Source organism: Macaca thibetana, chromosome 5, assembly GCF_024542745.1.
Source record: "Macaca thibetana thibetana isolate TM-01 chromosome 5, ASM2454274v1, whole genome shotgun sequence".
In the NCBI taxonomy this organism is placed as follows: Eukaryota; Metazoa; Chordata; class Mammalia; order Primates; family Cercopithecidae; genus Macaca; species Macaca thibetana.
The window spans coordinates 20,238,330-20,252,885 of NC_065582.1; the positions used below are offsets into that span (position 1 = coordinate 20,238,330).

The window sequence follows — 14,556 nt, forward strand, 5'->3', positions numbered from 1 at the left end:
AACTCTTGTTTTGGTGGTTTAGATAGAGGGCAAGGGCTGTTTAAATCTGTATCTCCTGATAGAGTGGCAAATAGATGAGATAATGCATAAGTAGGGATGCCTAGGGTTGGTCTGAGATAATTGATGTCACCTAGTAATTTTTGAAAATCATTTAAGGTGTTTAAATTGTCAGTACGAAGTTGGACTGTTGGGGGCTTAATGGAGTGAGCTTCTCGCTGCATTCCTAAGTACAGAAAAGGAGTGGCTTGTTGAATTTTATCAGGAGCAATGTGGAGTCTTGCATTAGCAATAGCTAATTTTAAAGAAGTAAAACATTGAATTAATTCATCTTTAGTGGGAGCAGCAATCAGTATATCATCCATATAATGAAGAATGTTATTATTTTTAAAAGTCTGTTGGATAGGTTGTAACACAGTACCAAGAAACAACTGACAAATAGCAGGACTGTTAATCATTCCTTGAGGTAAAACTTTCCATTGATATCTAGCTGCGGGAGCTGAATTGTTAACGAAAGGTATAGTGAAAGCAAATTTTTCATGGTCTGACTTGTCTAAAGGAATACGAAAAAAGCAGTCTTTAAGATCAATGATAATTAAAGGCCATTCCCTAGGAATCATGGAGTGGGAGGGCATACCGGGTTGTAACGCCCCCCATAGGTTTAATAACTGCATTAACGGCTCTCAAGTCTGTTACCATCCTCCATTTTCCTGACGTTTTTTGTGCAACAAACAGGCGAGTTCCATGGAGACAAGGAGGGTTCCATAGTGTTTGCTTGTAGTAAGTTATTAACAATTTCAATTAACGCCTCCAACTTGTGTTTGGAAAACATCCACTGCTCTACCCAGAGAAGTGACTCATACATCCATTGTGCAGGGGCAGAGGAAGAGAAGGAGAGTGAGGGTGCCAAGCCTCTGAAAGAAGGGGTCCCAGAGCGTCGAAAGGAACAGTAGGCTTAGAAGAGGGAAGAGGTTCAAAAGGACGAGAAGAATGAGAAACAGGCCATTCAGATGAATGCCATACATCCTCCTCTGGCAGAGGGGGCAACGGCTTAGTAGAAGAAGAGTTGACATATACAAGTTCCAAGATAGGAGGCAGAGGGAGGGGATCATCTCCAGGTTCCTCCTCTTGGGGAGAAAACAAGGAGAGATCGAATTCTTCCTCATCATCAGAAGGAGGGCTAGTAGCGGGGTCAGCTACCCGAGGTAAAGGGAGCGGCTCACCATCCGCATTAACTTGTGGCAGTTGAAGAGGATCACCAAACTGAAAAGGAAGTAAAGCAACACAAATAAGAGCCCAGTCAGTCCAAACAGAAATAGGAAGTAAAACACCATCTCTCATGAGTTGGCAGAGCATGGTGCCAACTCTATCCCAGTCTGATAGGTCCATAGAACCTTTGTCAGGGAACCAAGGACAGTGTCTTACAATTGTCTGAAATAAGAGAATAAGGTTATTGGAATCAGCCTTGATTCTATCCTGTTTAAGAAGTTTAATAAAAGACAGATAAGCCTGGTGTTTAGACTGTGATTGTCCCATAATAACCCTGGAATAATACCAGTCAACAAACCCAAAAAGGGGAGAGTCGGAAAAAGCGTACCTGGAGACTTTACCGTTGAGACTGAAGACTAGTCGTCATGAACCCGTACTCGGAGTGCACTGAGCTGAGGAACAAAGAAGGCCACGTTGGGCACCAGATATTGCGGGATCTGGCCAGCAGCCAGCAATGCAGCGGGGCTCTCTCTTTGTTCCCAGGTGGATCAGCAGGTCGAGAAATAATAGACACACACAAGATAGTGAAAGCTGGGTCCAGGGGGGTCACCGCCTTCTGGTCCCGTGTGCCGCCAATACACTGGAAATACCAGTGTTTATTAAGTTTAGTGAGGGTGGGGTAGGTTAGTGAGGGATTTAGAGTCGTTTGATTATGAGGTGAGATGGTCACATGGGGATGAAGTAATTCTTTAACATAACATCTGTATGCAGAAGTACAGTGTATAGAGATAAGAATTTACAATATAATGTGTGCATCAGTAATTTCTAACAGAGCCTTAAAACAGAACCACGGTCTTTCCATCACCTATGATTAGCAAGATACTGATCAGCAGTAACAGTTGCAGCAAAAGCTGGTTACAAACAATTCATAGAAACAGGACGTGAAGCTAGACAACCGGTTAGACCAGAAATTCTCAGAAGGGAGTATGTCTTAACCCTAAAGAGGCCTAGAAGAGCCGTGGCAAGATGAGGGCGTTTATAGCCCTATCTTATCCATATGGACAGGCGTCCCCCCCATGCATCTGTTATAGGCTCTCCACAAGGGTCGCATTCCATTCCCAGAGCTATGAACATCTGCTTTTCCGGGATAGGAATCTTGGTGATGTGAAACCTCCCTGACTGCATGTCCGTTCATAGGCTCTCTGCAGGGGGAAGCACATCACACGCTGTTGGCTCATTCTGGCAGACCAACCTGGCATTGTCTTTACACAATCCTGCATGCAATTTTGTATTTGCAATAATAGGAGCATTTCATCTTTTATTCCGTAGCAATAGTTTCAGGGAGTCATCCAAGGTGAATGGCATATTTTCCCCTGTTGATGGATAGATGAGTCATCTATTGTTCTTGCTGTTACCATTTTAACCTTCCCTAGGATGGGTAAACTCTTTAGGTTTAATCTCACTGATTTTTCCTTTCCTTGTAAACCTTTTTTTCCCTTTTGGGTTCAGAAGAGCGCTTTTGGCCCAAGAAAGATAATTTAGAGCAGCTGTGCTTAATAAGCCGTGTGCTGCCAGGTGCCAGAGTGGCAGATGGTAGTTAAGAGTGGTCTCTGGAGTCACACTGGTCCTCTTGTTTATTATCTGTGTGACCCTGTATCATTAGTGACTGTGACTTTCTGTGACTCGGTTTCCTGTCTTGTAACAATAGGGATAACTATACATACCTGATGGGAATATTATGAGAATTAAATGAATGCATGCAAAATACTTAGAAGGTTAAGAAATAGAGAAACTCCAGGAGGAAAATTTGTCCATTTGTACCAGTAGAGATGCTGTTCTTTAAAGTGAAGATTAAATGTAAGGTAATAGAAGGAACATTCCCAGGGAGAAGTGTTGTAGTACAGTAGAATGCACATGGGGCTACGAATTGAATTATACTGTAGCCAGCGTCCTAACTTACTAGGACCTTGGCTGAGTGATTTAACCTCTCAGTATTTGTTTCCTCAATTTTAAAATAAAAGGATTTGGTTATATACATGAATAAGATCCTTTCATCGGTAATGTTTTACAATCCTTTTTCTTGTTTTTCCTTTTTTTTTTTTTTTTGTATTTGAGTATAAAAGCAACTAGGTCCTAAGAATCTTAGTTTTAGGTTCCATTATATAAGATTTATCATAGATATTCCTAAGAAACTTGGAGCTTAAAAGTTTTGTTTCATTTTTTAAAAAATGCCCTTATAAAAAAAAAAGGCCTCAACCTAGATCCTTGGGAGGGACCTGGCTTTCCTTTTTAAAAGATATTTTACTGAAGAGCTAAAAAATGACTAGTGTGGGGTTAGCAGATCAAATAATTTGAAGTAGACCATGCTGTATTCCTAGCACTACAATGTAATCATCCTATTTGTGACAGAGAAAGGGAAAAAAGTATAGTAATAGGATGATGTACCTATAATTTGAATAATTTTGAGCTATTGAAATGTCTTTGTAATTTTCGCAGCTATTGTCCATTGTTTGAGGTTGTTACGTACTAAACTGAAAACATTCCATATCTACTACATATACACCAGCAACAGTATAAATGTAAGCCTAACTTTGCAATATTTATAATACTGTAGTGATGGAATTTTTTAACATGTAGTATGTAAATGTGCAGATTTTATACATGTTGACAAAATAATTTTTCAGCTTGCAAAATGGGACGCAATATTACATTTTTCACTTAAGCAATTTTTTACATCTCCGTTGTTGCTTTCTGAAATGAATGTGAATGCCATCTTTTATGACTGCAACTTGCCTTTTCCATTACAGACATTTTTGTTTGTTGTAATCAATAAACTTTGGTATGATTAAAAAAAAAAAGGCCTCAAAAAAGGAAAAAAAAAAAAAGGCGTAAATTGTTGTCTGTAGACCTGAAATCCCACTTGCCTGATAATATAAATTAAGGGCAGCTAAATTTTTAATGTCTTTTGCTTACACAGGGATTCTCCTGATGAACTTCCTGTATATGTTGGTATAAATGAAGCAAAGAAAAATTGTATAATTGTTCCAAATGGAGATAATGTATTTGCTGCAGTCAAGTAAGAATATTTTATTTCAATTTCTCTTATATTTGTTTACCACGTTTATACTATATGAGTTCATTACAAAGGGGGTTTGAGGGGCAGGGCGCAGTGGCTCACACCTGTAATTCCAGCACTTTGGGAGGCTGAGGTGGGCAGATCGCTTAGATCAGGGGTTCAAGACCAGCCTGGACAACATGGGGAAACCCCATCGCTACTAAAAATACAAAAATTAGCTGGGGGCATGGTGGCACACACCTGTAATCCCAGCTACTCAGGAGGCTGAGGCAGGAGGATCTCTTGAACACGGGAGGCAGAGGTTGCAGTGAGCCGAGATTGCGCCACTATATTCCAACCTGAGTGACAGAGTGAGACTCTGTCTCCATAAAAAACAAAGCAGATTTGAGGCAAGCCCATAATTGTAGATTTCTAGAGATAATTTCCATGACTTTTGCAGGTAGTCTTATCTATATTGTTATTTTGTCACTCTTCACCAAAAAATACACCTCTTATGTAACTATTTTACTTAAAATAATACTTGACCTCAGGTATTCCATGGCAACATGAACAGTTTTGTTAGACATCTGATTTTAAACGCTTGTTAAGAGTTCATTACTTGTGTACAGTTCAAACAGAAAGGCTTAATAGAGTAAAAAGAGGTGGTCATAAAATCCTTGGAAGGGTTGAGGGAGCAGGCTGAGCTTCCAGGAATGACAGTTGTGTGGCTTACAGTGGATTTTATGTCTCTGCCACCATCAAGAAGCTGGGAAATCGAGAACTGCTGCCACAATGAGTGGCTCTAGGACCACATTATCTTTGGTTTAATCTGGGCCAGGTAAATGGATGCCCTACCGTTTGCCTCTCAGCCCGCCTGAGGCTAAGAACCAGGTGCTGGGATCTCAGCTACAGCTGCTGCAGAACCCTCAGATGCCTCTACAGCTGTGCTCACTGATGGAGATTGTGGAAGCACAGCCTCCACCTGATATCTCTTCTGCCTCAGAGATTTTAAAGTATTGCAGCTGCTTGGAAGAAGCTAGGTCCCATGTGGAGCCTGAGCTCAAGAGTAGTAAGGGAAATGCAGCAAACTTTCATGGGAGGTGATTGGAATAGAGCTGAGTGAGCCAGTCTGCTATATCAGCCACAGACATGACTTGAAGCCATTTTACTTGTCAGCCGCTGTGTAGTTTGCATTGTAATGAAGAAAGCAAACTTTATCGCTTCAAATACAAGTAGATTATCTTTTCTTTGACCTCTTTTAGTCTCTTTCTTTGACTCTCTCTTTAAAGGGTTTTTGTTCCCTGGGATTTGATAATATAAATTTGCAGTAAAGCGAATTCAAACTAAATCAGCCTACTACAACCACTAGACTATGCTACGTTCATCCTGGTTTATCTACAGGGCAGCTACATTGTAGATGTCCAAAAATGTTCTTTCTTTTCTAATACCTCTCAGTTTCCTATAAAATGTTGCTTGGTATTTGTAATTTATAACTTCTTATAAACTCTTCAGATTTACCATTCCATTTAAATTGGTGCCATCTTTATTAGAAACTCCTGTTTTCTTGGTTGTTGTCTGTGTCTTGCACTAGCATGTAAGTTCCACGCGGGCAGAGGGTTTGTTTTGTGCACAGTATCTGCCCCATAGTAGATGCTCCATAAATATTAATTCTATAAATAAATACCTTGGCATGTAGAAACACCTCATTTTTTCAGGCTGGGTAACATAGTGAGACTGTCTCTTTTTAAAAAACAAGCCTAACTTTTCATTTGTATTATTAGTCATGTCTGAATCTTTTTTAAAAAGAAAGATAACATAGTAGTGGTCATCTACCATAACCCAAGACTCTTCTGGTATTTTTTTTTTTTTTTTAAGCTAATTGGAGAACACAGACAATGAAAAAGAAAAGAAAAATACATGGGCGATAATATTTATAATTTAGGTGAAGATCAGCAAGTGAGTATTTGAGGAACTACCTCCAATAATTTATCTCAAAAACAGGGGTAAAAAGTTACTTGAGATATAACTATTTTAGTATTTCTAAGTATAATAATGGTTTTAGTTTTTTGGGTACCACCTCCTTAAATCAGCTAATCAGAACACTTAATTTCTTTATATATTTTAAAATTTATTTTTATGGCAGACTGAGTAAGGTCTTTCAAGGCATACGTTTGATCAACACATTTTTATTGTCTTTAGTTGTTATTAAATCTTGTGTCTGCAAAATTTAATAGTAACTAAAGAAATGCAAATTAAGCCAGCAAAGATTTTTTTTAAAGGTTAAAGAATGGTCATAACCAATGATGGTTAGGGTATAAGAACCCTTACTGATGTGTTAATTGGTAAAACTTTTGTGGAAAGCAGTTTGAAAAATGTTTAAAAAACCATATTCTAAGATTTCTTGATAGGTGACATTGCCAGGTACTGTGTGAAGTACACATTTATACCTTTAACTTAGCAATTTCATTTCTAGCTATTTATTAAAGGGATTTTGGACAGGTACAGAAATGTGTGTATTTATTACAGATTGTTTATCAAATGAAAAATTGGCAACATATCCAGCAATAGGGAAGATTAGGTAAATGTAAACTATCCATATACTATAATACCTTGTTATTGATTTGTTGAATTTGTTATGAAGTGGGCAAATAACAATAGTGTAGAATGATTCCATTTCATACTGTCTAATGCATATGGAAGTAAACATAATTTTTAAATATCTTTGAACAACAAAATTAGGAATTTTTTTCTTTTTTTCCTTCTGCCTTATTTTTTTTCCTAAAATAGCTGAGGTAAATAGTTTTGACCTTGGGTCAGGGACCCTTAGGGTCAAAACTATTTGTAATAATAAAATGTTATTTTTGCACCAATGGCACAAAGGTAATGGTGGATAATACTGTTGTCACCTTGGCAGGAATCAAGATAGTGCCACCAGAGTAGCAGCAGTCGTTGCATTATTCACAGCAGGAACATGCAAATGCATTTAAAAATGTTTGTGATGGAGCCAGGCATGGTGGCTACTCAGGATGTTGAGGTGGGAGCATTGCTCGAGCCCAGGAGTTCAAGCTCATCCTAAGCGACATAGCAAGACCCTGTGCCTGAGAAAAGTCAGTGATGGAGTATACATGTATTAGATGTCTGCCACTGAGTACATCTCTTTAACATTCTGTGATGAAATAGGAAATACATAGAAAGCATTTCTCATACTGAAGTACTGTGGTTTGTCTCAAGGGGGAAAAAAAGCCCTTGTGTGATTGAGTTTTGCGATGAACTTTTCCCCACTTTTAGAAAGAGTGACTCATTGACAAACTCTGGTTATTTGGGTGTAGATACTGGCAGTAATTCTCCCAAATGAACCAAAGAAAACAACTGACTGACTATATTTTTTGCCAGTGATAAAATTCCAGGTTTCAAATAAAAATTCGATTGAGAAACTTATAATACTACTGTGAGCTCAATCGCTTTTTTTTCATAAAGTTATGTAATGGAGTGAATTCGATATATAAGTTTCAACACTTCCATCTGTATACCTTAGTGAACCACTATTTCCAAAGGGCCGTTGCATGATGCCATATAACATGCATAGGTACAAATTCGTTTGCATTAAATACATTCTAATGGGTTTAAAGTCACAGCACAAAATGTTCATGTTCATGGTTATGGCTTCAGTTGCACATTGCAGCTTATCTTTAAGCATCACACAGGAAAGTGTTAGAGTAGGTTTTGGTAGAGACAAAAACTTCCAGAGATAGTCATAATAATGTCATATGTATGGGAAGGCAGCTACCAAGTGCCTTCAATAGTGGCGGAGGTAAAAGAGGATATTCTATGTGGGCTTTGATGGATGCCTAAGAACTTACTAGAAAGAATGGGAAGAAGGATGCTTTAGGTAAGGGAGCAGTATGTGTGTGAAAGTGTGGAAATACATGGCACAGGGTACTTGAATGGCTATATGCCATGCCATAGTGTTGAGGAAGACTGTAAAGATTGATTCACATGGGACTGATGTGATCAAATCCGCATTTTATGGTTGATATAAACATACCTTCTAGACATACAGCTGGTGATAATTGAAGGTAAGATTTAGTGTAACTGTGCTGTAATCAGAGGTTAGATTTTGATGGCTTGGGTTTCTGTGGCATTTTAATCTACCAGTTCTACTGGTAACTCTACTGGTTTAATCTACTAGCTCTCTCAACTTGGGTAAGTTGATTATCCTCTGTGCCTTTTTTTTTTTTCCCTGATAAGTACAATGAAGCTAAGACTAGCACCCACTATCAATGTTCTAAGCCCTTTGATAACAGTGTTGTGGGGAATACTACAAATTCAGATGTTGGCAGTGAATAGAAGTGAGTTTCTCCCTAGGAGTGTTACTCCCTCAGCTTTCTTCCTGGGGGTCTGGCACACCCTTCCCGCTCTTCATGTTACTCCTGACCTTTTACATTGATGGCAAAAAACCTGTTTATGATAAGATATAAAATTATTTCCATAAGTGGCGTTAACATGCTGTATATTCACATACTTTTGAAAACTACTTTGGTTTATGCTTTTGTATAAGCTTACAAAGTAGCTTTGCTTTCCTTTTACATTTTCTAAACTTTTCTCAACACAAACTTCAACATTTAAAAAAAAAAAAATCTATTGACCTTAAGTGTTATAATAGTGTCCTCTGTCTCTTTAAAACTGGAAAAGAAAAAAAAAAAAGGCCAGGCGCAGTGGCTCACGCCTGTAATCCCAGCACTTTGGCAGGCCAAGGCAGATGGATCACCCGAGGTCAGGAGTTCGGGACCAGCCTGGCCAACATGTTGAAAGCCTGTCTCCACTAAAAACACAAAAATTAGTTGAGCGTGGTGGCATGCACCTGTAATCCCAGCTACCTAGGAGGCTGAGGTAAGAGAATTGTTTGAACCCAGGAGGCAGAGGTTGCAGTGAGCTGAGACCCTGCCATTGCACTCCAGCCTGGGTAACAGGAATGAAACACCATCTCAAAAAAAAAAAAAAAATTTTTTTTTTTTTTTTTTTTTTTTTTTTTTTTTTTTTGAGACAGTCTTAGGCTGAAGTGCAGTGGCACGATCTCAGCTGACTGATTGGCTGCAACCTCCGCCTCCCAGGTTCAAGTGGTTCTCCTGGCCCAGCCTCCCAAGTAGCTGTGAACAGAGGTGTGTGCCACCATGCCTGGCTAATTTTTGTATTTTTAGTGGAGACAGCATTTTCCTATGTTGGCCAGGCTGGTCTCCAACTCCTGACCTTGAGTGATCCGCCCACCTTGGCCTCCCAAAGTGCTGGGGTTACAGGCATGAGCCACCACGCCCGGTCCCTGAAAAATTTTTTTGATATCTTTTTTTTCTGTTAGGTCAGACTTCTTCAAAGTAGTATGCCATATCTTAATATCAAGTGATACAATTTAAAACTTGACTAATCTCAGCTTTGTAAATACCTTTATACTTTTATTGTAGACATTAGAGTACTAATATAAATTTGAATCATATTTGCTCTTTCTGTGACTGGCAGTTTTTTATGAATATTGCTTTTTCTCTTATTTGACAAAAACTATGAGGGATTTTGAGAGAAGTGTTGGGAATTATTCTGTGGACTTATTCTTGCATGGAATTTGACATTTTTAACTTGGCTAAACTTCCAAAGGTCTTTGTACTTAGTGCAGTGACCTGCCACGTAATGAGGACGTTTACTTCTTTTTCAGATTATTTTTGACGAAGAAACTTAAAGAAGTAACAGATAAAAAGAAAATCAATCTCTTGAAAAACATAGATGAAAAGCTCACAGAAGCAGCCAGAGAATTGGGGTACTCGCTTGAACAGAGAAGCATGAAGATGAAACAGAGAAATAAGAAAGTATGACTTCAGCCTGTTGGTCTCTGTTTTGTTATAGTGGATTTTTTTCCCCTCTCGATTCCTTCCCATCTCTACTTTCCCCTTCTCTTCCTAGCCCTGTCTTAAGAACTGGATGCTGTCCCTCAGGGGTGCTAGGAGGATGGCACTGAAATGGGGGTCAGATGGCTCCTTTGGGTTGGCACACTGAATTGCACAACTGGTGATAACACTGCTGTGGTATGCCAGTATTTACCACTCTTAATCTTGTTTATCAGTTAATCACTTCATAAAGTTAAGTGGAAGCTGCTTTGTACCTAATGAAATTTACATACATTTTCTCCAGTAAACGTGTTATATAAGCAGTGCTTCTTTCTCTTTCCTTATTAATCCTATCATTTCCTTTTGCGTCTCTCCTAATGCCTGTAGTGTGAGGGGAGTATTTTGTAAAGCAGCAAATACTTCTTAGTGTTGGATTCTTTTGGTTTTTCAGCTATAGATTTCGGAGTGAGTTAATGACAAGCTGGAAGATTTCTGGTTTGGAGTAAATGAGAATTCTATAGGAGTTTGGTCTTACGGCCTCTGGTGAAGAAAAACATTTGTCACTGGAATGAGGGCTCCCAAGTCTCCTCTAGCCTCTCACCGTTTGTCTGCCCTTGCTGGTTCATCTGAATGTTCTAAGCTAAATGGAGAACTTGTTATTCCTTAATAAACTAGCACTGGTAATGTAGTACCTTAGTGTACTTAGGTTTTAAATCCTACTTCAGTTCCTTCTCTGATCTTGATTCAGCTGCAAGGGTTATATTCTGATAAGCTCTAGGCACTCTTTAGTCCTATAGACTGGAAAGTTTCTTAAAACGTACATTTTAATGAAACCCATTACAACATGGCATTTTCAAAAAAGGTTTTATATTGCTCTTCACCCTTCTAGTTATCATAGGAAGCTTCTCCCACATTGTGACTGAGAGGAAGGGTAGTTGTAACCTAGTTAATGTATTCCTAATTTGTTTTGACTGAAGTCTGAGCATCCATACACATAATCGCTGTTAGCAAATTATTTAATCAGTCTTTTTTTATTTTTCTACCACAAGCTATACTTTATTTCAGAGGAGATTTTCTTAATTCTTCTCCATAAATAAGATATGATTGAGTTTGAAATTTCTTAGATATTTTTGTCCTAGACCCCTCCCCCATGAAGTTTCATTTTAGTATTTGTTTTTTATACAAAACAGCTGGTAAAAACAAAGACAAAAAAGAACTTACAAGACAATCATGTTTTTAATCCTCCCCTGTTGATGATTATGCTTTCAAACCCTTTTCTGTTATATGTAAGGTTGTTCTTTTATTGTTTTTGTGAGCTCTTCATTGAATTCATATTTTTCTACTGAAGAATTCAATTCCACTAGTATATGTGAGTGGCTTTGTTCTTCTGTGTGAGCGTAAGAATGTATCCACTCTAGTATGATACAGCACTGTGCAGCACACTAGAAATCAGTGTTTTTATACTGACAGTAACTTAGAGCGTAGTTTGGAATGCAGAGTCTTTATGAGTTATATCATTTGACTCTCTACAACAAATCTGCAAAGTTAGAATTATCCTATTTTATAGATGAGTACATTGAAGGTTATAGAGGTTTTGTGTCTTGTCCAAAATCTTAAATGACACATGTAAAACCCAACTTCATATTTTCCATATTTAGCATTCTTTCCACCCCATCTTCTTACTAATTGGCTCTCTGCCACTTCACCTTTTCCATACCTAGATTTCTTCATAAGGAACATTGGTTAAATGATGCTTAAAATGACGGTGTGGCACTCCATCCACCTGTGATCCGATGCTTCAGGATGCCACCCACCCCTATACAGTTTTTCTAAATTTGTAATCTTATTCTTCTTAATTTCTTAATAAAATTATGATTCTGTTGACTTCTTAATTGATACCTCTTTATGGACAATTAGTACAGGTAATCATCTGTGAAAAATCTGAACATATACCGTCATTCTTACTGTATGTTGGGCAGCCTGAGTTGGCAACTATAGCACTGCTGTCTTTTTCTTTCATTGTCACTGCTTTATGTCTTGCTTTTTACACTTATGAATATGGTATGTTTATCATTTCATATTGCCAATTTAAGATCTACCTCATAATTTTGAGTGGCTGCAGAATACTGTGCTTAGGTGTTCAAAGTCTGGGTTGCTTAAGATTTTTCACAAATACAGTCCTGCCATAGATAACCTTTTATACCTTCAGTCTCATACTTATCTGGTTATTTTTTTAGAAGAAATTCCTAGATATAGTATTGCCAGGTCCAAAGCAGTTCGTGTGTGTGTATGTGTGTTTATAGTTTTTCTTTGCTTGTTTCTCATTTTGTGGGGTTTTCTTCAGTCTTTTTAGTTTTTTCCATGCTGGTAGGTATAAAATTTTGCACTGTTTTAATTAAAATTTCTTTAATTATAAAGGACATTAAATACTTTTCACTTCTCTGTTGGCCATTGTATTTTTTTTTTTCAACTGCCTGAACTCTGCGCATTTCTCTATCAGGGTTAGAATTAGTCTTTTTCTTATATGTGTTCTAATTTGGATGTTAGTCTTTTCCTTGGTTAGACTCCCTTATAGTTTAAAGACATTAATTTTTATCTACTGTTACATTTTACAGATATATTTTATCAGCTAGTCTGTTTTGTGTACTTGATTTCACTGGATAGACTTTTTATTTTTACATAGTCAACTCTTCTCTATCACAAAATTATTTTTTTAAATTTACCTTCTAGTAGTTTTATGGTTTTATTTTTACATTTAATTCTGAAATCCAGCTGCAGATTATCTCGATAGAAAGATTAAGATAGAAGACAATTACTTCATTTTTTTCCCAAGTGGTAAGCAGTTCTCTGATAACTTCCTTTGAATAATCTACCCTTTCTGGCAGCTTAATAAAGGATAATGAAAAAAGCAAGAGACTGGGAGAATAGGGAGATGAGAGAGAAAAAATCTTTACGATATAGAGACTTAGGTGAGAGGCCTTTAAAATTGGAGTTTGGTTTTTGGGTTGTGTCCTTCCTCTGCCTTGGAAACGTTTCACTGAATTGCACAAAGAAGTGGAATATTTGTACAAATGTTTTGCTAAGGAAAGACCTAAAAATAATGCCACTAACATGAGCTACAGGAAGAATGGAAACTGGAAGGGTTATGGTGGTAGTTGTAATTGGGCCTGTTTTTGTCTTTGAAGACTACCACTTAATGAAAGCTCACTGGTTATGTGATTTGCCTCCTTAAAGGACACCACAAACCTAGAAGCTGCCCTACTTTTGGGAAGTTTGCAAACAAGCCTAAATATTCCAGGTAAAAATAGGGGGGTCTGAATTTGGCAGGATGGATGAGAGGAGTCCTGTCCTATCATGTCTTCTTGCTGACAAAAACTGTTTGTTACTCTTTTTCTTTTAGACGCAGGTTCCTCTGTGCTTTCTGCCAAGAAAGTACTTTGACCTTAGAGGAAACCGGTATTTTGGCTTGCCTTCTAGGATGTATTGGGTTCTTCCTTAACAAATCAGGATGCAGACTTCCAAGTGACTGGCACAATTAAGAAAAGCCAATTATTTCACAGTTCTGTGGTTACTTCAAGTGTTTAACTTTTAGCTACTTTTCAAGAAAAAAATAGTGTTAAATTTTTACCCTGGAGTTCAAATTTACTGAAATAAAATGTCATTGAATGTTACATTTTGGCAGTAATGTTGAGGGTTATGTATTTGGGGTTTTTTTTTTTTTTTTTTTTTTTTTTTGATGTCTACTTACCATGATTACATTTTATTCTTTTCTTTAACGTAGGTTGTGACAAAGACCTTTCATGGTGCAGGCTTGGTTGTTCCAGTAGATAAAAATGATGTTGGGTACCGAGAGCTCCCTGAAACAGATGGTAATGTATTTCATATGTAAACATGTGCATATATGTTAATGCATGTGGAGGAAGGTTTTGCTTATATTGGGAAGAAGATATGTCCATATACATTTTGTGACACAGTCACTAGACCTTAGTAATAAAGAGTAAGCTTAGGTTTTAGAGTCTGTCATTCCTGAATTAAAACCGAGTTTATAGCTGTGTGGCCTGGAACAAATTACTTAATCCTGTGAAACTTTGTCTTTTTCATCTGTAAAAATGAAGTTAATCGTATGCACTTCATAAAGGAATTTGGGGCATAAACAAGTATTAAGATACTTGGCAAAATGCTTGCCTCAGTGCTCAAAATTTGGTAGTTATTTTTAAGAATTTAAGTAATTTTAACCGGTTGCCTACTTCCTGGGAACTATTTCCTAACCTTTGACGTTACAGTCAACTTGCAAAATAGTAATTATTGAAATTGTGTGTGTTTTTATGGTTCTTTGTGAACATTTTTTCATCGGCATATAAAAGTGATTTAGCTTTCAGAAGCCCAAGATCCTGAACGACTTCATCTATAAGTATAAAAACACTT

At 37.6% G+C, this 14,556-nt stretch overlaps 1 protein-coding gene across 3 annotated transcripts in view; it reads left to right on the forward strand.

Moving 5' to 3' along the window:
* Positions 1–14,556, forward strand: part of LOC126955303 (histone PARylation factor 1) — a 31,737-nt gene that overhangs the window by 12,156 nt on the left and 5,025 nt on the right. For all 3 annotated transcript variants that reach the window (XM_050791737.1, XM_050791736.1, XM_050791738.1), the window contains exons 4-6: positions 4,184–4,282; positions 9,963–10,113; positions 13,913–14,000. In XM_050791737.1, coding sequence (XP_050647694.1) covers positions 4,184–4,282; positions 9,963–10,113; positions 13,913–14,000 — 338 coding nt within the window. The remainder of the gene's footprint in view (positions 1–4,183; positions 4,283–9,962; positions 10,114–13,912; positions 14,001–14,556) is intronic.